This window comes from Leuciscus leuciscus (assembly GCF_965113295.1).
Source record: "Leuciscus leuciscus genome assembly, chromosome: 6".
Classification (NCBI taxonomy): domain Eukaryota; kingdom Metazoa; phylum Chordata; class Actinopteri; order Cypriniformes; family Leuciscidae; genus Leuciscus; species Leuciscus leuciscus.
Window position 1 is genome coordinate 14,689,837 of NC_138730.1, and position 19,856 is coordinate 14,709,692.

At 39.9% G+C, this 19,856-nt stretch overlaps 3 protein-coding genes across 5 annotated transcripts; 1 reads left to right on the top strand and 2 right to left on the bottom strand.

The window, feature by feature from the left end:
• Nucleotides 1-586: 586 nt before the first annotated feature.
• On the bottom strand, nucleotides 587-2,491 carry LOC309500528 (uncharacterized protein; the record flags this gene model as incomplete). The annotated part of the gene is made up of 4 exons (XM_082172138.1): nucleotides 587-1,512; nucleotides 1,592-1,672; nucleotides 1,860-1,940; nucleotides 2,035-2,491. The coding sequence occupies 4 exons, from the start codon at nucleotides 2,489-2,491 to the stop codon at nucleotides 587-589; spliced, it is 1,545 nt and encodes a 514-aa protein (XP_082028264.1).
• A 4,074-nt stretch (nucleotides 2,492-6,565) lies between these two features.
• proca (protein C (inactivator of coagulation factors Va and VIIIa), a) lies at nucleotides 6,566-17,831 on the top strand. Of its 2 annotated transcripts, XM_082171834.1 has the most exons (10): nucleotides 6,566-6,699; nucleotides 6,991-7,046; nucleotides 7,198-7,281; nucleotides 7,518-7,675; nucleotides 7,805-7,829; nucleotides 7,909-8,019; nucleotides 13,478-13,618; nucleotides 13,870-13,991; nucleotides 14,141-14,258; nucleotides 15,693-17,831. In XM_082171834.1, the coding sequence occupies exons 3-10, from the start codon at nucleotides 7,209-7,211 to the stop codon at nucleotides 16,250-16,252; spliced, it is 1,308 nt and encodes a 435-aa protein (XP_082027960.1). In that variant the 5' UTR covers nucleotides 6,566-6,699; nucleotides 6,991-7,046; nucleotides 7,198-7,208; the 3' UTR covers nucleotides 16,253-17,831. The 2 variants fall into 2 exon arrangements, with proteins under 2 accessions (XP_082027960.1, XP_082027961.1); XM_082171835.1 differs by lacking the exon at nucleotides 6,566-6,699 and having other exon boundaries at nucleotides 6,743-7,046.
• On the bottom strand, nucleotides 16,510-19,699 carry dusp28 (dual specificity phosphatase 28). 2 transcript variants are annotated; one of them, XM_082171836.1, is made up of 4 exons: nucleotides 19,364-19,675; nucleotides 19,091-19,121; nucleotides 18,523-18,750; nucleotides 16,510-18,191 (listed from the first exon to the last, which is right to left on the bottom strand). In XM_082171836.1, exons 3-4 carry the CDS (start codon nucleotides 18,733-18,735, stop codon nucleotides 18,066-18,068), a joined length of 339 nt encoding a protein of 112 aa, XP_082027962.1. In that variant the 5' UTR covers nucleotides 18,736-18,750; nucleotides 19,091-19,121; nucleotides 19,364-19,675; the 3' UTR covers nucleotides 16,510-18,065. The 2 variants fall into 2 exon arrangements, with proteins under 2 accessions (XP_082027962.1, XP_082027963.1); XM_082171837.1 differs by having other exon boundaries at nucleotides 18,523-19,121; nucleotides 19,364-19,699.
• Nucleotides 19,700-19,856: the final 157 nt, after the last annotated feature.

Here is a 19,856-nt window from a genome sequence, read left to right on the forward strand (position 1 = left end):
GGTAGCAGATGCAGGCAATGCCCCCATACAAACCACATATTTGAATAAAAATATAATGTAGCGATACTGCACATATGTAGATTCCATTTAATATAATTTAACATGCGCATTACTTTAATATGTAGAAGAAGCTTGCCTTTCAAAAGCTTTACTTAAAGGGATAGTTCACTCAAAAAGCAATATTTTGTCATCATTTACTCACCTTGTTGTTCCAAACCTGTATAAATCTCTTTCATCTGTTGTACTAATGTTGGTAACCAGACAGTTGACGTAGCCATTGACTTCCATAGTAGGAAAAAAAATACTTTGGAAGTCAATGGCTACTGTCAATTGTCTGGTTACCGACATTCTTCAAAATATGTTATTTTGTGTTCAGCAGAAGACATAAACTCATATAGGTTTGGAACAACATAAGGGTGAGTAAATGATGACAAAATTTTCATTTCAGGGTGAACTATCCCTTTCTGGACTAAACATGTGACTGTCTAAATGTTTATTATTATTATTCCTAACTATAACTCCTACTATATAAAATTTACTTAGAATTTACCAAATATGCTAGTTAGGTGTTTGGGCTTAGGCTACATCAAGACTGGACATCTGGAGCAAGAGTGGTAGTAGGTTCCTCTAATTCACCCCAGCTGTGTGTTCCGGTTATAGGATCTGGTAAATCCCGTGACATTGGGATATCACAGCTGTCTGGGTAGAGCAGGAAGCCAGAGAAGGTACTGCTGCACTCACCATTGGAATACATCCCGTTGGAATCGGCATCTCTCACCTGTAGCCAAACTTCATCACCCATGTTAAGATGCAGGACCACCTGTTGAGAAGTTGTTCCAAAATCTGTTGACCCTGTACTTTTGAGGACAGGTCTGAAGTTGTGGAAGAGCCCCACTTTGAGCACTTTACTTAAGACAACCAAGTGGTAGTTAATGATATAGGTACCATTGATGGGAGCCTTGTAGATGCCTCTAAAGGGGTCAAAATTAAATTCTCTGTTGTAAAAGACATTAGTAAAAGGAACTGGCAAATTTGGCTGTGGGTAACTGCTGCTTAGTGCTGCTAAAAAAGCAGACTGAATTGGTTGAGAGCAAGGGCCAGGAGCACCCATTACCCCAGGATCCCCTTTTTTCCCCTTGTCTCCGTTTACCCCTGCTGCACCTTGTTGGCCAGTGTCCCCTTTGCCACCTTTTAGTCCTGGAATTCCGATCATTCCATTTGCACCGTCTACTCCATCCTTGCAGTGACACCCACCCATTTCTCCCTGATCTCCTTTCTGCCCATTTAAACCTGGAGCTCCATATGGACCAACATCCCCCAAATCCCCTTTCTGGCCCTTCGACCCTGGACTTCCTCCCAACCCTGGAAGTCCTTTTTTTCCTGTCATACCAGGTTGGCCAAGTTCTCCTGGAGGTCCCTCGATTGAGTAACAAATTGCTGGGCACTGTCCTGACTCACCAGGTGAGCCCTGCTGTCCTGGATTTCCATCCACACCACTGTCCCCTTTATCACCTAGAACAAAATGTTTAACAAGTTGGTGATCTTATTTTTTTTTTTTATTTCAAATTGCTAAACATGTTTACTAACTTACCCTTGGGGCTTCTCTGTCCTTTGAGTCCTGTAAAGCCAAATGGACCCAGATCTCCTTTTTGACCAATATCACCTATTTGACCTTTCGGAAGAAAAAAGGAAGTATGATTGGCAATGCTCCTCTTATCAAATGTAAACACTCCAGTATGTCTTGTACTCAATCACCAAGATCACTCTCAGAGGTATAAGTGACTCTATAGTAAGTAAACTGTATCAGTAACACTAGGTTCAATGAGTCTTTAGAATAGAAGTAAAGTGACTGTATTTACCCTTTAGTCCCTGATGACCATTAAACCCGGGGCGACCTTGAAATCCTGGCAAGCCTCTTAATCCTGGACTACCGGGAAGACCTAAGACACAGAAATAAAAGAAAATCTACTCTTCAATTCCTGCTGTATTATACATATACAATGGGGTGACAAATAATTGGTTCAAATGAATAACCTGGCAGTCCCCTATCTCCTTTGTCCCCCTTTGGACCACTGGGACCCCCTTTACAATGTGAGCAAACACAGAACCAGGGTGTTTGATCTACAGGTGGAGGCACTGGTGCCTCAAGCAGCATGTCACAGTACGAAAGGTCGGGCTTTTGTCCCGTAGGCACTGTGCGAGATCCTTGAGTTATGTTACCAAACGGAGGTTTTGGTAGAATGGGATACCTATCAGGCAGGATTGGTAACATGGGTAAAGGATATCCATTTAATAAGTCGTCATATTGCATAATCTGACCTCCTCCAGCTATGGGATTGCCTCCTTTTGCTATAGGGTAATTATCATAGGCAAATATAGGTATGTGGTTGTTAATTGCAGCAGAGTCATCAAAGTAGTCATCAGGAGGAATGGGGCTATCAGGAGAGCCAGGGGGTGGAGGTACTAGGAACTCCATTCGGTCGATAGTCATCCCAGATGAGAAGGCTAATGAGATCAGGACTCCTGTAATTAGTCTTATCATCTGAGAAAAAAGGGATGGAGGGAACAGATAATAAACACTAAAGAGGCATTGCAACTGTTACTCTCGAAATATCCAGGCATAAGCAATGCGGAAAACATGTGATGCTATTCATAATAATGTATTGATCCTTTTATATCATTGGGTGTGAAATTGTTATTGTCAAACTATTCATCTTCTACATATCTTTTTTTTAATGCATCATTTATTTGAATGCCAATCACACCTTTTGTCTATCAAACTAACAGCACTTCTAAAAAAAATCTTCCAATCAATTTTTCAAGTAAAGAATAAACAACAGCATATAAAGCAATATTGTCACAAATAATTTTTGCGACAATCAAACATACTTACAATTTGGAAGAAGTCTTGACCCATCATCTGGTTGAAGCACTTGTGGACTGAACAGTGCAACTAAAGCAAAGATCAATTTATAAGTGGTCTTTGGGAACCTGACTCTCTCCCATAGGCCAGCAAACAAAACAGAGAGGCTGGATATAATATCCCATTATACCCAACATTGGGCTCCTGCATGAAAAATGACCTCATTAGTGACTGACAACATGTCTGGAATATGATAATCAAAATAATAGCGAACCAACAAAAGCCTACCTCATTGTTTTCATCTCCTCCTTGTTCCTAAAAGAATCTGGCTGATGTTAAGATAAGATGCTCCAGAATGAAATTGAATCCTTTTGAGAAGACTGCTGTTGCAAGACCGCATGTTTTGTCTCCATTCAGACAGGACTTTAATATGGGTGAGAAAAAAAAGTGCCTGTGTCTGATGATCAATTTTCAAAGTATTGCAACAGTGCCATAAAAACAAATATTAATAAGTTTAAATCACGTTTCTTTTTAGTTTGGTTTGTTTTTTTTATAAGATTTTCGATAGAAAATGCAAAACAGGAACTTTTCCTATACTATTCTTGACACTAAGGAATTAGGAAAATTGAGGCTTGTTCACTTTGTAGTGGTTCAATAAGTAAGTGAGACAAACTTTAGCTCATCATGGCTTGACATCAGCCTCTACAGAACAGTTAGCTTTAGGCCATACAAACTCATTCTCACGTGTTCAGACAAACGTGTTCAGTTTTATCTCATAGTGTCAAACAGTTAATACAAAGAAAATTGTTAGGCAACAGCTCATTTTTCCACATATTAATGCAACCTGAGTCTACTTCATTCATACAATTCATTATGAATCTAACACTGGACACTGAAGCCACTGATCCAAGCACGACACAAAATGAATGGCTAACCCTATTATGTGCCCTAATTTCCACACCCTGAGCGACATGCTTCTTTGTAGGTGAACGTGTTGGTACATATAATAGCAACCTTTTCTCAAAAGTACTACTAAAATTCTTTAGGAAAAATACAAACAGAAGACAAAGAAAACAATTGCTGTCAAACAGTAAGGATAAAGAGCTACAAAGCGATACTGAGATAATTTACCAGTGTGCTGGTTTGATCTATGGCTGGCCTACTGTAACTTCTTATTGACCATTCTTCTAGAAGCGCATTTGTGAGGTCAGGGTCATGTTGGACGATAGGTGTTCTATCGGGTTGAGGTCAGGACTCTGTGCAGGCCAGTCAAGTTCCTCCACACCAAACTGACTCAATCCATGTCTTTATGGACCTTGCTTTGTGCACTTTTTGCGCAGTCATGCTGGAACAGGAAGGGGCCATCCCCAAAATATTCCCACAAAGTTGGGACTTAATATCTTAGTATGCTGAAGCATTAAGAGTTTCTCTCACTGGAACTAAGTGGTCAAGCCCGACCCCTGAAAAACAACCCCACACCATAATCCCCCCTCCACCAAACTTTACAATTGGCACAATGCAGTCAGGCAAGTACCGTTCTCCTAGCAAACGCCAAACCCAGACTCGTCCATCGGATTGCCAGACAGAGAAGCGTGATTCGTCACTCCAGAGAACAGCTGCTCGGCCACAGAAACCCATTCCATGAAGCTCTCTATGCTCACTAATTGAGCTAATCTGAAGGCCACACAAAGTTTGGATGTATGTAGCTACTGACTCTACCGAAAGTTGGCGACTTCTGCGCAATGTGCACTTCAGCATGCGCTGACCTCACTCTGTGATTTTACGTGGACTACCACTTCGTGGCTGAGTTGCTGTTGTTCCCAATTGCTTCCACTTTGTTATAATACCACTAACTGTTGACCGTGGAATATTTGGTAGTGAGGAAATTTCACAAATGTGCACAGGTGACATCCTATCATGGTACCACACTTGAATTCACTGAGCTCCTGAGAGCGACCCATTCTTTCATATATATATATATAAAAAAAATTGAATATCATGGAAAAGTTTATTTATTTCCATAATTCCATTCAAAACGTTAAACTTCCATAGATTATAGATTCAGGGCCCACAACTTAAACAATTTCAAGTATTTAGTTGTTTATTTGTACATAATTTGGGCTTCCAGCTCATAAAACCCACGAAAACAGGATTTCAAAAAATTAGAATATTACATGAAAATCACACAGTAATACCATGGTCATTGAACCAGGTTTTGGTTCTTTTGGCAGTGTGGGCAGGTGCAAATCCTGCTGGAAAATGAAGTCAGCATCTCCATAAAGCTTGTCTGCGGAAGGAAGCATGAAGTGCTCTGAAAATGTCCTGGTAGACGGCTGCGTTGAGTGGACAGCACAGTAGACCAACACCAGCCGATGACATGGCTCCCCAAACCAACACAGACTGTGGAAACTTCACACTGGACTTCAAGCATCTTGGATTGTGTGCCTCTCCATTCTTCCTCCAGACTCTGGGACCTTGGTTTCCAAATGAGATGCAAAATCTCTCATCAGAAAAGAGGACTTTGGTCCACTGTGCTTTATTAAATCCAGAGTCAACGCAGCTGTCTACCAGGACATTTTCAGAGCACTTCATGCTTCCTTCATTTTCCAGCAGGATTTGCACCTGCCCACACTGCCAAAATAACCAAAACCTGGTTCAATGACCATGGTATTACTGTGTAATTACTGTGTGATTTCATGTAATATTCAAATTTTTTGAAATCCTGTTTTCGTGGGTTTTATGAGCTGGAAGCCCAAATTATGTACAAATAAACAACTAAATACTTGAAATCGTTTAAGTTGTGGGCCCTGAATCTATAATCTATGGAAGTTTAACGTTTTGAATGGAATTATGGAAATAAATAAACTTTTCCATGATATTCACATTTTTTGGAAAGGGTCTGTATATATATATATATATATTCTTAAACAACCTGCTGCTACACTAGACAATTCCATATTTCCATTTATGGACATAAAGGCACCTAACCTATTTTTCCCCCCTCTTTTTTTTCAATAAATAAAGCTCTACATTATTATTAATGAGATTTTAAAGCAGGAAACTTGTTGAACATTAAATTGGAATACCAAATTTGCAGGTGCATATTATTGTTGCACTGTAAATTAGTAAAGCTGATTGATACAATGTCTACATTTCTGGATGCATGCATGTCCCTTTGTGATGTTAAGACTGGTTTATGTTTCCAATAAGAGGTGTGTGCCGCTTTTATTTCACGATCAGTATCATGTAACTACTGTATGCAGATTCTAGTATTCATATGTTAGCGAGAGAGAGAGAGAGGGAGAGAGAGAGAGAGAGAGAGAGAGAGAGAGAGAGAGAGAGAGAGAGAGAGAGAGAGAGAGAGAGAGAGAGAGAGAGAGCAATACTGTGTGACCCTTTATGCAAAAGAAATAAGATCAGTTTAAATGCTTTTGTAGGCTGTGTATATACAAATACCTATCAACAATCTGTAGATCAATGTTAAAATGGGATTGTATTTCTTGTCGAATGCAATAAGGACATAATACAATTCATTTATAATCAAGCTAAGGCTCATAATTGAAAATGCATCATTACAGATCATATCAGTGACAAAGAGAGAAATGCCAGGTGGAATTTAGATCTTTAACCAATCATAAATAATTAAATCACAAATGTAACTGTCAGGCGATTAAACTGTAAGCTGTGCATGAGTAGATAGCTGTATGTGGACACAGACAGCAGATGAGAATGCAGCAGCATTCAGACTGTGGACTTTCAGTAAACATAAAGTTAGTCATTAACACACTTTAAAACACCACATCCTCCATTCTTGTTCCATTCTTATTGTTCAAAATGTAAGTAAACTTTTTTATATATATAATTATTGAGGGTTTGTTAAGTCTTGCAGTCATGATGTTTCATTAGTGGATGATATTAATGAACTTGCAAATGAAATTCCTATTAGAATTTATCTCAGCCACCATTATTTGTTCAGTGAAAGGTTTGTTGGAGTTCAGTTAACTTAAAGGCTGTTTGTGCTGTGCTGTCCTGTTGGATTAGAGACAAAGCAGAATGACAGAATTGAGCAGAGACTAATTCAAGATAAAACATTTCAAAGTTTTTGTTTCATGTGTTTTCGAATGTAGTTCTCATCTGAGGACAAATCTGGCCTCTAAATACCCTGCTCATATTTTGGAATACGGTAAGAATGATTTTTCTCTGTTATTGACAGTCAACTGTCACGCTTTTGAATATGAGTAATCATCCACATATCTCTAGCCAAACTATCAGTTTAACTCTAGTTTAAAAATATTCAGGTATAGTTTGAGATTTCTGTCTTGCTTTATTTACAGGGTCTGTTGTCATGATGAGGAGCCTCTTCCTCTGTATCTCGGTGCTGGTTGTAATCTGGTCTGATAGGGCTCTTTGCAAGTCAGGTATGAGGTCAATATCCCTTATTGCAAAGCATTTGTATTAATCTTATGAATTTGTTAAAAGCTAGTGACCTTTTGAAAATTTTGGGGAATTCTCTAAATATTTGTGCCACATTAGAACATTGCCACGTAATTGCGTACTCATCATGCCATTACCTGATTACGCATTACTTTTGCAAATAAATGGCGCTATCAGTGGGCACAATAAATTATTTTAACCCTGTGTCTATCTTGATCAGTATTTTCTAACAGCCCAGAAGCACACATGCTCCTGCGGTCGAGAAGAGCCAACACTTTTATGGAGGAAGTGAAGGCCCCTTCATTGGAGCGGGAGTGTAGGGAGGAACTGTGCGATTTTGAAGAAGCGAGGGAAATCTTTAAAACGAGGGAGGCCACGGTTGGTAATGTCAGCTTTTACCTGTAAACATTCCCCCCCCCCCCCCCCCCCCCCTAAATTATGATCCACTGACAAATTTTTTGTCTTGCATTTTTTTACCTCCTCGGAATGGTACGAATTGTCTTGCAGTTGGAATTCTGGACAGCGTATAAAGGTTGGTTAGGTCTGTGTTGTGAAATAGCTTTCTAGGGCATCATAACTGGTGGCACTCATTAGATGTTCTGTACCCTTAGATGGAAACCAGTGTGACTCGAATCCATGTGTACATGGGCAGTGTGTGGATCTGTTACAGGATTACTCCTGCACCTGCAACTCTGGATTTGAAGGGAGACGATGTGACCTACGTGAGGCTCTTGCTTTCTTAACCCTATTGTGCTCTTCAGTCATTTTTTGAACAAAACATTTAGCATTTTTTTTTTGGGTTTTTTTATTTTATTTTTACCCTCGGAATGGTAAAATGCTCAAAAAGTGGTTAACAGGTCATAAATGGATTATAACTACAGCATAAATATAATTTAATACCATAAAATCCCCTGAAAATACAAAATATATATATATATAAAAAAAAAAGATTAAACTAAAATATAGTAGCCTACTGAAAAAAAAAATTACTACCACATATACATTAAATAAATAAGTACATTTTACATGTTCAAAAGTCTGTCCATTTGTCAAAATGTTACATTTTAAATTTACATAATTTGATCAGTGACATAGCTGTCACTGTTTGGTCCACGAAGAAGATAAGGAAGAAGTTTAGCGTGCAAATATTAAAATAACTTAAAGAAAACAAAGGCAGTATTCCAAACTGAGTAGCAGCGTAACAGTGTGCTCAAAACACAAACACCAGACAATGAACAGAAAGCACTAGAGAGCTTAAATACACAAGATGACAAACTGAATGCAAACAGGTGGGATCTTATTAATCATGTAATGAATAACCATGGGAACAAACTAGTGGTGGGAAAATGAGAACAAAGGAAAACTAACCAGAGAACTAAGGCTGGCAAAACAGGAATAGAACACAGTGAAAATGAGACCAACATTGTAATAAGTGTTACAATAGCGCAGAATCTTTTTTCTCAATATTTCTCATACATTTTTGTCATCATGTTTCCTTGTTAGAATCTTAAACCTTTTTGAATAGGGTAAAACATTTAAGTAAAGGATAATGTACAGCCAGCAGGTTGTTATTGCAGAATAAACCCCTATAGGATGATCAGGACCCCAGCGTGAAGCAGATAAGGATTGTTATGTATTCTGTGATAACAACTGGCTGATTGTACATTATCCTGTACAATATCCTTATTACATGGTTACTTGCCACATAAGTAAATAATTAGACACGAAATATTGACTTGAGTTTAATTATTTGACTTCGGTTACTCGGATGAGCCTGTGTTATCAGTTTTTACCAGTTGTTATCGGAGAATGAAATACAGCTAGATGGTGTGATTGACCAATCAGAATCTTTTCACAGAAGTTTTTTCACAGAGCTATGTAATAAATAATAGATATAACTATACTTCCACAGTTGATTAATCACAATAAATTAAGACATTTGTTTTGTATTACAAGTTTTCGGAAAATGTTAAATATGTTAAATATGCAAACGAGGCATTGTGTAATTAAATATTAACTTATTTACACACATTTCCAGAACAAAAATCTGAACATTGGATAAAGACAGGTTCAAAACGTCTAGGTTACGACTGTAACCTCTGTTCCCTGAGAACAGGGAACGAGACACTGCGTCGATGACACTATGGGGAACGCCCTCCACGTGAACCGGTGTCTGAAAAGCTGTCCAATCACGGCAATCGATATTGACCGGCAACAGCCTATGACGTCACTACTAGTGCGATCCGGAAGTATAAAAGGAGCGCCTAGAGAACATGTCATCCACTTATCTTCTGAAGGGACTGTTCAGCAGGCATCCCCTAGGCATGGCGAACGACGGAGTGTCTCGTTCCCTGTTCTCACACTGCGTTGATGATGCAGGATATCGTATGGGAAACCATATACAATCCCACCATGCTGAGGGGAGTGAATGCCAATTATGGCTTGCGACAGAAACGTCAGAAATGGCAGTTATTTTCACAGAAAATGCCAAGAAACACTCCCCCTTCGGTTCACATTATGTTCACATAATGATGTCAGTGACATTATTCCCTACGGTCACTGCCCAAGCTATACGCCTCAAAGTGGCCTCTGGACAACGGAAGACCTTCCAAGGCCGCTCAAAGGCTTGGAACCAACAGCTTCCATGGAAGGGGTTCCTTTAAGGGAATATGGCCTGGGGGTCCGAAAGGAGTCCTGTGCAGTCACTTTCTGAGGGGAACATAAAGTCAACCCCACATGCCACCATGGAGGCTGACCTGGTCAAATTACTGACCTAGTCTTGCCAACAATCTGTCTGTTTCCTAAACAGAGTCTCTCACAAAATCCAATAGGGAAAAACTGCAATTAAAATTTGCTGTAGTTCACTCACAAACCGGATCATAGAGACAGGCATCCTGGAGAGTAGAACTCAGCATAGCGCTTTATAACCCTTGCAAACGAGGGGAGTAACTCTACTCGATCCTGGATCTACACAGTGCTTCAAAGCCCTGTGGAAGCTGGGCACTCTAAAGGGACCCTAATAAGGGGAGTGCCTCCAGCTCTTGGGCTGATCTAACAGGGAGGCCTCGTGAGAGTCCTTCGACCTTCCGACCAGACTTAGGGAGTTAAGCATTCAAACAGAGCGATCCTCGGATAGATTCTGGAACACTATGCTCAAACCTGATAAGTACTGACCAGGCTCTGGGCTAAAATCAGGGAGGCTCCATGGGGCCTGCAACATGATACTTAATGCCTTTGCAATGCTAAGCATCCAATTCGTTGGGGAGCCGCCTTTAAGGAGGCATGTTAAGGCCTAACTACTTGATAGCGAGGATGTATGCAGAGCCATCAGAAGCCTAGGTGCTCTCACAGACATTTCTGTGGGGCTGGTTATACTTATTTAACACTGCCAACAGGCAGTGAACTCAGCAGAAGGGCTATCGATCCTTTAAAGCAAGGAGAGTACAATCTTACGCTACTGGAGTATCGAGGAGGCCTACTGTAAGGCCTACAGCTTCGAATGTCACGGGCGTCACGGTCAGTGCTTTGGCTCTAAGGGAGCATACTCAACCATTCCAAGTGGGAGGGAGTAACTAATCTGTCTCTACCTGAGCCTGGGTGGTGAAAGGTGATAACATATGAGCTATGGGTAGCAAAGTACTCTAATTAATGATCCTAACAAGTGGAGCACTATCAGCATGACACTGAAGGATGTCAGGGTTGAGGCCTATAATCTTTTAATATTACAAGACAGATTTTATATTCTCTACTAAACCCAAGGGAACCCTAAACTCTATCTAGCCTGTTACACCACTAGCATTTACACCTAATGCAAAAGGCAGGCCTTGGCCAGATGACTGTTGAGTAAGAGGAGGCTAGTACTAGGAAAAACTAGATATACAGGAATAAAATCTCCTGATGGTCTAAGGAACCTACACTCAGATACTGAGAGGCTTGAGGCGAGAATGCTTTGCAGATCGCCACCAAAAATCCTAGATACTAAGCCTAAGTCAGATATCGAGGCGGCCCCATGAGGGCAGACACATGAATTAGAGTTCTCAACGGGCCTGAAAATTACAACCCGACCCGACCCGGCCCGTGGCTTTTAAAGCCCGGACCCGATGTAACCCGACACATCAACATGAATTATCTGCCCGAACCCGGCCCGCGGCCCGACGCCGCGTCGGATTTTTTTTTTCTCATACACGTATTATCATGACCAGCAGACGCGAATTCAAATCAACCTTTAATGTTCACGCCTTTTAACAATACAAACAACTGAAACAATAAACTTTAAATATATAAATAGGCTGTAGTAGCGAGTAGCGACGGTGAATTCACCTGCAGCAAGTTTACTTTCACCAACTCCATCTTCTTCTCCAGGCTAAAGGCGTGCACGCAGCGGCGTCTGCCCCCGCCCCTCTCCATGATGCACGTTGCGCGCAGCACCCAGACTTTCTTTACGGTGAACAGCAGCGATGATAATAAATGTTTTTTTTTTGTTTGTTTTTTACTGAGCGGAAAAGATTAAGCCCGAGGTCCGACCCGACCCGAGTCATTTGCTTATATTTTCGACCCGAAACCCGGCCCGAACCCGCGGGTCCCGTCGGGTTTGTCGGGCCGACCCGACCCGTTGAGAACTCTAACATGAATATTATGTCTGAAGTTCTATAATCTCAAAACGACTCTCTAAAATGAGAGAAGAACTACTGCTCTAGTATAAGGTGCCTATCTAGGTGGCTTGACGTGGCCAACGCTTGATTTTGTAGTTTTATCTGGAGCTTGACAGAGCGGTGGCCTCAGTAGAAAAACTCCCGACAGGGAGAAAGCCATCTCACACAGAAATGGTCATAGAATGAACGGTGGCCTGACTAGAAATATTTCAAGGCCAACCTGTTCAATACCACAGATTTGCACTACTCACTATATAAGCCTGACAACTCTAAATCAGAAGAGGCCTATGGGAAGGGTATGCATAGCCTACCTATACTAGAGTTCTCAACGGGTCGGGTCGGCCCGACAAACCCGACGGGACCCGCGGGTTCGGGCCGGGTTCGGGTCGAAAATATAAGCAAATGACTCGGGTCGGGTCGGACCTCGGGCTTAATCTTTTCCGCTCAGTAAAAAACAAACAAAAAAAAAACATTTATTATCATCGCTGCTGTTCACCGTAAAGAAAGTCTGGGTGCTGCGCGCAACGTGCATCATGGAGAGGGGCGGGGGCAGACGCCGCTGCGTGCACGCCTTTAGCCTGGAGAAGAAGATGGAGTTGGTGAAAGTAAACTTGCTGCAGGTGAATTCACCGTCGCTACTCGCTACTACAGCCTATTTATATATTTAAAGTTTATTGTTTCAGTTGTTTGTATTGTTAAAAGGCGTGAACATTAAAGGTTGATTTGAATTCGCGTCTGCTGGTCATGATAATACGTGTATGAGAAAAAAAAAATCCGACGCGGCGTCGGGCCGCGGGCCGGGTTCGGGCAGATAATTCATGTTGATGTGTCGGGTTACATCGGGTCCGGGCTTTAAAAGCCACGGGCCGGGTCGGGTCGGGTTGTAATTTTCAGGCCCGTTGAGAACTCTAACCTATACTGTATATGGAAACTTCAGGGCCCTATTTCTAATCCTATAAAAACCCTACCTAACACACCCCTTAATACTTTCTAACAGGAAACCAAGCGCCTGGGGTGAGGAAGTGTGCAGATCTGGACCTCAGTGTTATGCAAGATTTAATGTAACCGAGCGTGCCTTCGCCTCTCTGAACTTTCCCATCACCGTCTCGACAGAGGTGCCGAAAAGTTCAGAAGGCGACATTGATCTGTAGTGCGGCGCAGCTCGTTTTCACTGCGTCAGGGGAAAGACCCCGACCTTGGTCCAAATTTTTCATCAGATCAGCCTGGTATGCTTGCAGCACAGCCATTATGTGCAAGGCATCACCAGCCACCATCACCACCAGCCATAAGTAATGATAATTTAATTGATTTGATATTTGAGTTATACTGTAGTCAACCACAATTGACAGGTGCAAATGAATCCCTTTGGCCTTACTGCACTTTTGTCTGTTTGGTCAGTGTTTTTTGATATGCTGTGTCACAGCTGATTAGGGGCATTTAATAGTGGACGTCTTGAGTTACAGAGCAGGTGTGTGTTGAGGTCATGGTGATAAATGTCCTGACAGCAGTTCTGTGGTTTTGTCCTCAGAAACGACAGCCTCTAACTGCTCTGTGAACAATGGGGATTGTGATCATGAATGCCATGAGAGAAAGGATGGTCTTGCTCGCACATGCAGTTGTATTGAAGGATACCAACTCCACGACAACTCTAGAAAATGTACTCCCAAAAGTAAGTTACCTCAACAAAATGCACAAATACAAACTATACAGACACTGGTGATTTTGTATCCACAGTGTACATTTGCATTTGTACTCAAGATTGTAGGCCTACTTTATGCATTTTAATTGATATAATTAGAAATACCCACTAATGGATAAATCTCAAGAAAAATCTCATCTTGAGGAAGTTCTTTGAAATATCTTCTAAAGCCATTTGACAAATGAATTATGGTCTATATGCATTTTATTTTTCATATACAGATGAGGCTTCATGTGGCCAGATTCGGATTGTAAAGTCATTCTATAAAAATAAGCCTTTAGTAGGTTTACAGCCATGGGTCGTAGGAGGTACAGTTGGCAAAAAGGGAGAGAGTCCCTGGCAGGTATTTTTGATTCATGTAATATCTGTGTAATCATATGTAATAGAGCCAAATGTTTTATTAGAGCTGACAGATGTCATATGTTATACCAATACTCAGCCAGAGCATATTTTGTGCTTCACTGTATAAACAATAATGTGTGTATTTTGCAGGCTCTTATACTAAACCATCAAGGCAAGTTTCACTGTGGTGGAGTTCTGATTGACGAAAACTGGGTTCTCACTGCTGCTCACTGCCTAGAGACAAGTACAAGGTTCAGTGTCAGATTGGGTATGTGATGCATTTTGAAGTATTTTTTATCCTCCCTTACATTTACATTTTAGAAGATGCATTACTATAGCAATTTGCCAAAAACGTGCATGCGACATGACAGTTCCTTGGACAGGAGGTGAGTGATGTTGTTTACTAAGCTTAGGCCTCAGAAGTGAAAAGAAATGGCAAAGTACAAGAAATTTGCCATTACATTTTACACAGAGGCTATACAATGTTATTGTATAGTTCACCCAAAAATGAAAATTCTGTGATCATTTACTCACCCTCAATTAGTTCCAAACCAGTATGAATTATTTTCTTCTGCTGAACACAAAAGAAGATATTTTGAAGAATGTTTGTAACCAAACAGTTGATGGACCCCATTGACTTCCATAGTGGGGGAAAAATACTATGGAAGTGTATGGGGCCAATCAACTGTTTGCATCATTTTCAAATTTACCTTCAGGTTCCCTGATGTCTTTGGAGAACGTGTGATTGGAAATATGGTTGGGATAACCATATATATGTACAGAGCCCCAAAAGCAGGGGTGTCCACTGTCCTGCAGAGTTTAGCTCCAACCCCAATTAAATACACCTGAATAAACAAGGGCTGTGTTTGAAATCGCCCCCTCATTCACTATTCCCTACATTACTCCATTAATATAGTCCACTTGAAGGAGTGAATGAAAATGAGCGAGTGAATTGGACATTGAGTGAGCTGTTGGACGGCTGCCGCTTTCGCATAGTTTGTGCTTGCCTTTTAATAATCATTTGACACTAAGCAAACTGGCAGCTCCAGTATTAATGAAAAGATTTATCTTGAACTCTGTCATGGAAACTAGTATGTATAAACCTTAAAGGTATAGTGGAGGATTTTTTACTTCCGGGTGGATCACCTGTATTGGTCCTCCTAATTGTCAATCATTCTGGTGAATCAATCAAACTTATTCAAAAAGTGGAGAGGGCGGGTCTTATCTAAAATTCGGAAAGATCCTCCACTATACCTTTAATTAAACAATTATTAAATAAATTAAAATGGAATTTATACCTGTATGATGTTACGCTACACCCACATTGGATCAGCGGTTTGGAAAATGGAAGCTGTGAGTGCCATCTTCTGGCAAGACGCAGGAATTCATTCGGTGTGACCGTCACAGTGCATTATGGGTTTTCTCTAGCCGTTTAGCGTACATCAGTTGAAGTTGAAAATTATTTCAAGGCTTTTGCATTCTCTCACAAAAGTTTTGCCGTCCTCAAAAAACTTTACGTTCACTTGCAAAGAACTCAAACCGTTTGTGAACCTTTGTGAAAGTTTCTCAGGGGAACGCAAACACTTTGCGAACTGTGAAGCTTGTATTGTTATTAATACTTTAATATGAATTATTAAAAAGTGTATTAGTTGTAAATCTGTCTAAATAATCCTTTAACCAAGTGGGATGGCCATCTCTGCAGGTGACTATGACAGGTTCAAGATGGAAAAAACTGAGATGACCCTTCCTGTCAAAGAACCTATCACCCACCCTGAATACAACCCTTTCACAGTGGACAATGACATAGCTCTATTACGCTTGGCTGCACCAGCCAAATTTTCCACATACATACTCCCAGCATGCCTCCCCAGTCAGGACCTGGCAGAACGAATGCTTCATCGCAACGGTACCATAATGGTCGTCACTGGCTGGGGGAAGGACAACGAGACTGCTCATCGTTTCAGTTCAACTCTCAACTACATTGAAATTCCAATTATGGACAAAAACGAGTGTTCCAGGCATATGAAGAACAACATCACTCAGAACATGCTATGTGGAGGAGTGCTGGGACAGATCAAAGATGCTTGTGAGGGGGACAGCGGGGGTCCAATGATGACACTCTTTCACGATACATGGTTCCTCGTAGGTCTGGTTTCCTGGGGAGAAGGCTGTGGGCAAAGAGACAAGGTTGGCATCTACACCAAAGTGTCCGGCTATTTGGATTGGATAAACAGTGTTCGTCAGGGGTGGGATAAAGTCTAGACCCCTTATTTTCTATCCTGTTCTGCCTGTCATAGAAAATATAAATATGAATCAGAAAAATCAATGTACTCACTATAGTTTTTCCGATATAGAGATTGACAGTTAATAAACACATAAATGCAAGATGCTCTTATTTCCCTGTTATCTGCATGTTTAAGGAGATCAAGCTGTCAGTCGAATGAGGAGTTCAACTAAACAAATGTTACATATCATGTGTAAATGAGGATATAAAAGGAATAAAAGCAATACACACTTGTAAAGTCTCGTTATTTGATTCCTTTATTGGGTAAAAGAAAAATGTATTATACACGATAGGGATTAATATATTATTTGAGACATTCTAAAATACAGTACTACAGTAGATTTCTTTATGATTTAAGAAATTTTAAAGGATGGCAATGAATATGAATTTATATTTAGTTTTTAACTTGACATCAGCGAAATAGCAGTGTACAATCGCCCCAGAAAACAACGTGCACTGGAGATATTCCTGAGTTTGGACAGTTACAGATACTATGGGGCTGTTTACACGACACCGTTTTCAACTAAAACGGAAACTTTTATGAATTTTGGCCGTTTATTTACATGACAACTGCGTTTTGGGAGCCTGAAAACGCTAACTTTTTCAAAGTGCAAGTTTTTTTAAATGCTACCGTTATCGCCTCCATGCAAACTACAAAAAAAAAAAAACATGAATTTGTGAAAATGGTGACGTCATGCGCATACATATTACGTGTTCAGTCTATAGTTGTGTAGTGACATCGCCAACTACTGGCCTGGCATGAATACAGCGTTTTTAATCGTTTTCGTGGATCCGCTGAAAGGGGATCGTTTTGACAAAATTGTTGTCTGTACTCATAACTTTTCAAAAATGCAAAGGATAAACTTTTCAGTTTTTAGTACATCGTTGTCGTGTAAACGAACCCTAACATAATTCCTATTCAAAACAAAATCATAGCGGGTAAAGGGATATTGCATAGAAAAAGGAAGCTGAGAAAATAGACAAACATTCTTTTTAAATGAACAGACGTAGTAACTGTCCCTGAGGGGTGAGCTGGAAGAACTACTTTCGTTTTTTGGTGGTTGTTTTGGTCTGAAAAGCACACACAATTACATAAAACATTATTTAAATATTTCTCTTTCATTTTATCTATGCAAAATAAATAAAATCATACTGAGATAACAGTTAGCAGGACACAATTGTGGTGTTTCTAGCAATTTGCAGGTTTTCTATGTTTATTAAAGGGCAGAAAAGTCTAGAAAAAGGCCCTCCGAAGAGCCTTAATGCAGCTAAAATAACCTAAAATGACTTTCTTCAAACAATCATCCTGTTGGACAAAATGTAGGGTTGTACCTAGGCTAGGATGATTATATTTCTTCATATAGGATATTATTTTATATAAAAAATTATTATATAAATTATATAATCTATAATTTATAAACATATATTAGCCAAATTGAAAAAAAAAAAAGTCCAAGTAAAAACATCAATATAACAATAAGGCTGAAGCATAATTTACAGGCAATTAGATGATAGCCTATACTCATACTGCAAGCAAGGGATATGAACCTGAGGATTTTTATTTAATTCAAAAAAATTATATTACATTTAAACTTAAAAAATGCAAATAAATTTCAAAACCTGAGCATAATAATTTAAGGCACATATCCTTATTTAAAGAGATTCATAATTTGCTGCAAGCTTTAACAGTGAAGTGTCTAAGGCCTTAACTATATTCAAGCATTATGTTAACAGGTCTAATATTAACAATAAAAGGTTGAGAATGTAGTGTCAGAAAATGTTGGTATGAAGTTAAACAGGAGAAGGGTTGGATCTGCGGCTGGCTGACCTCCTGATCTTCAGCTCATGTTCATATCGCTCCAGCTGAGACCAAAATCCCGGGTTAGGCTCAACAACTGATCGGGCATGTTTTACTGCCTGATAGAACAAATAAGAATTACAGAAGAGTTAAACAACACTATATTCTGGCACAAAAATCTGGAATGTTGTGGTTTTTCCATTATCAATTAGGCTACTATTAACAGATGATGATTATTATGATGATGAGTGATGAATATTTTTGATGTCCTGTGGATGCCTTTATTTTGTTGGAGCAAATTATACTTTTATATTATACAAACCAATAAAATATCAATAACAATCATTGCCTGGAAAAATAAAGGATGAAATATTTAAAAAATATACAGCACATATCCTGACTAGAACTGTTTGCTGTCCGAATTAAATCGGACATAAACACTATTCATACCTGGAAGGCATCTGTTAGGGTGAGATCCTGGTGCTTCATTAAATAGGCCACACAGACAGTAGCTGAACGACTGCGTCCATTCTTACAGTACACAACGGTCCGGCCTCCCCTTTCTGCCTCGCTTGCTATGGCATCAGCACAGCGATCAAAATACTTGTACAGGTCTTCATTAGGGTCATCATAGACGGGTACACGCAAAGTGCTGACCCGCATTGTGGGAAAGGGTTGCTGCTTTGACACATTGATACAGAAAGTTACCGCCTCCTTCTGGATGAGATCATTGTTACAGGCTGACTGGGCATTACTGATTAGCAAACAGTCTGTAACTAAGCTCAACTGCAGCATTTCTTGCTATGGTGCCTGCATATATGTGATGTGACTATATGTTTGTGTAAGTATCTTGAAGAAACGTCATAAGTTATGAATGACTATCATCAACTAACATTGTTTTATATACTTAGTTCAGTAAAGACTAGTGTTATTATAACAGAGGTAGGTGCATATGTCAGATATTAGAGTATTATATATAGCTAATGCATCAGCAAGGAGAAGGGTCAGATGTTTCAACCTGATGCTATTACACTGACAAGTCTGGTGAGCTGTTGATTAAAACAGAGAGGAGAGAGAACAATATCTGATTAGAACAAACACATGCAAAGGTAAAATAATAAATGGAACAACAATTTTGTAAAGCAACCTAAATATACAGTACTATTACTGTACAGTAATCATTTAAAATGTTAACTGGGCATGCTCGAACACCATGTTTAATAGCAAGGATATGCTCCGCCTTTCAAAACACGACATTAACATTAAAATCAGATTAAGAAAGCATTCTGACCTGCAGATTGAGCGTAGGGATGATCCTCGAGGCGGATGTGTCGGTCAGGAGCTCATCATCCTCCATCACAAAAGTCTCTATGGCAGGGAAAACGACAAGACAACGTGCAGTGAACTCACATGCAGCTGACTGACCCCGCCCATTTAACTGTCAATCAACGCTGTCCTCTCGCTCGATGACCAGTGTAGGCTTAAAAATAGATCAGTTACTTGAAATCTAAGCTTGCCAGACAACCAGCTGTACCAATCTAGATTTTATGCCTGTTCTGCTGACGTTTTGTCGCTGAAAACACTGTTTGGCCTTAACAGTCCAGAGAATTCAATCATCAAATAAGACATTTTTATCCGCCGTTGTACCTCAGATTTGTTGGTAATAGTGTACAGATATATATATATATATATATATATATATATATATAAAGGCTCTTCTGTTTATTTATAGTAATCTGGTCTGATCATAGCGCCACCCAATGGACTGTTCGTTACGAATTTAA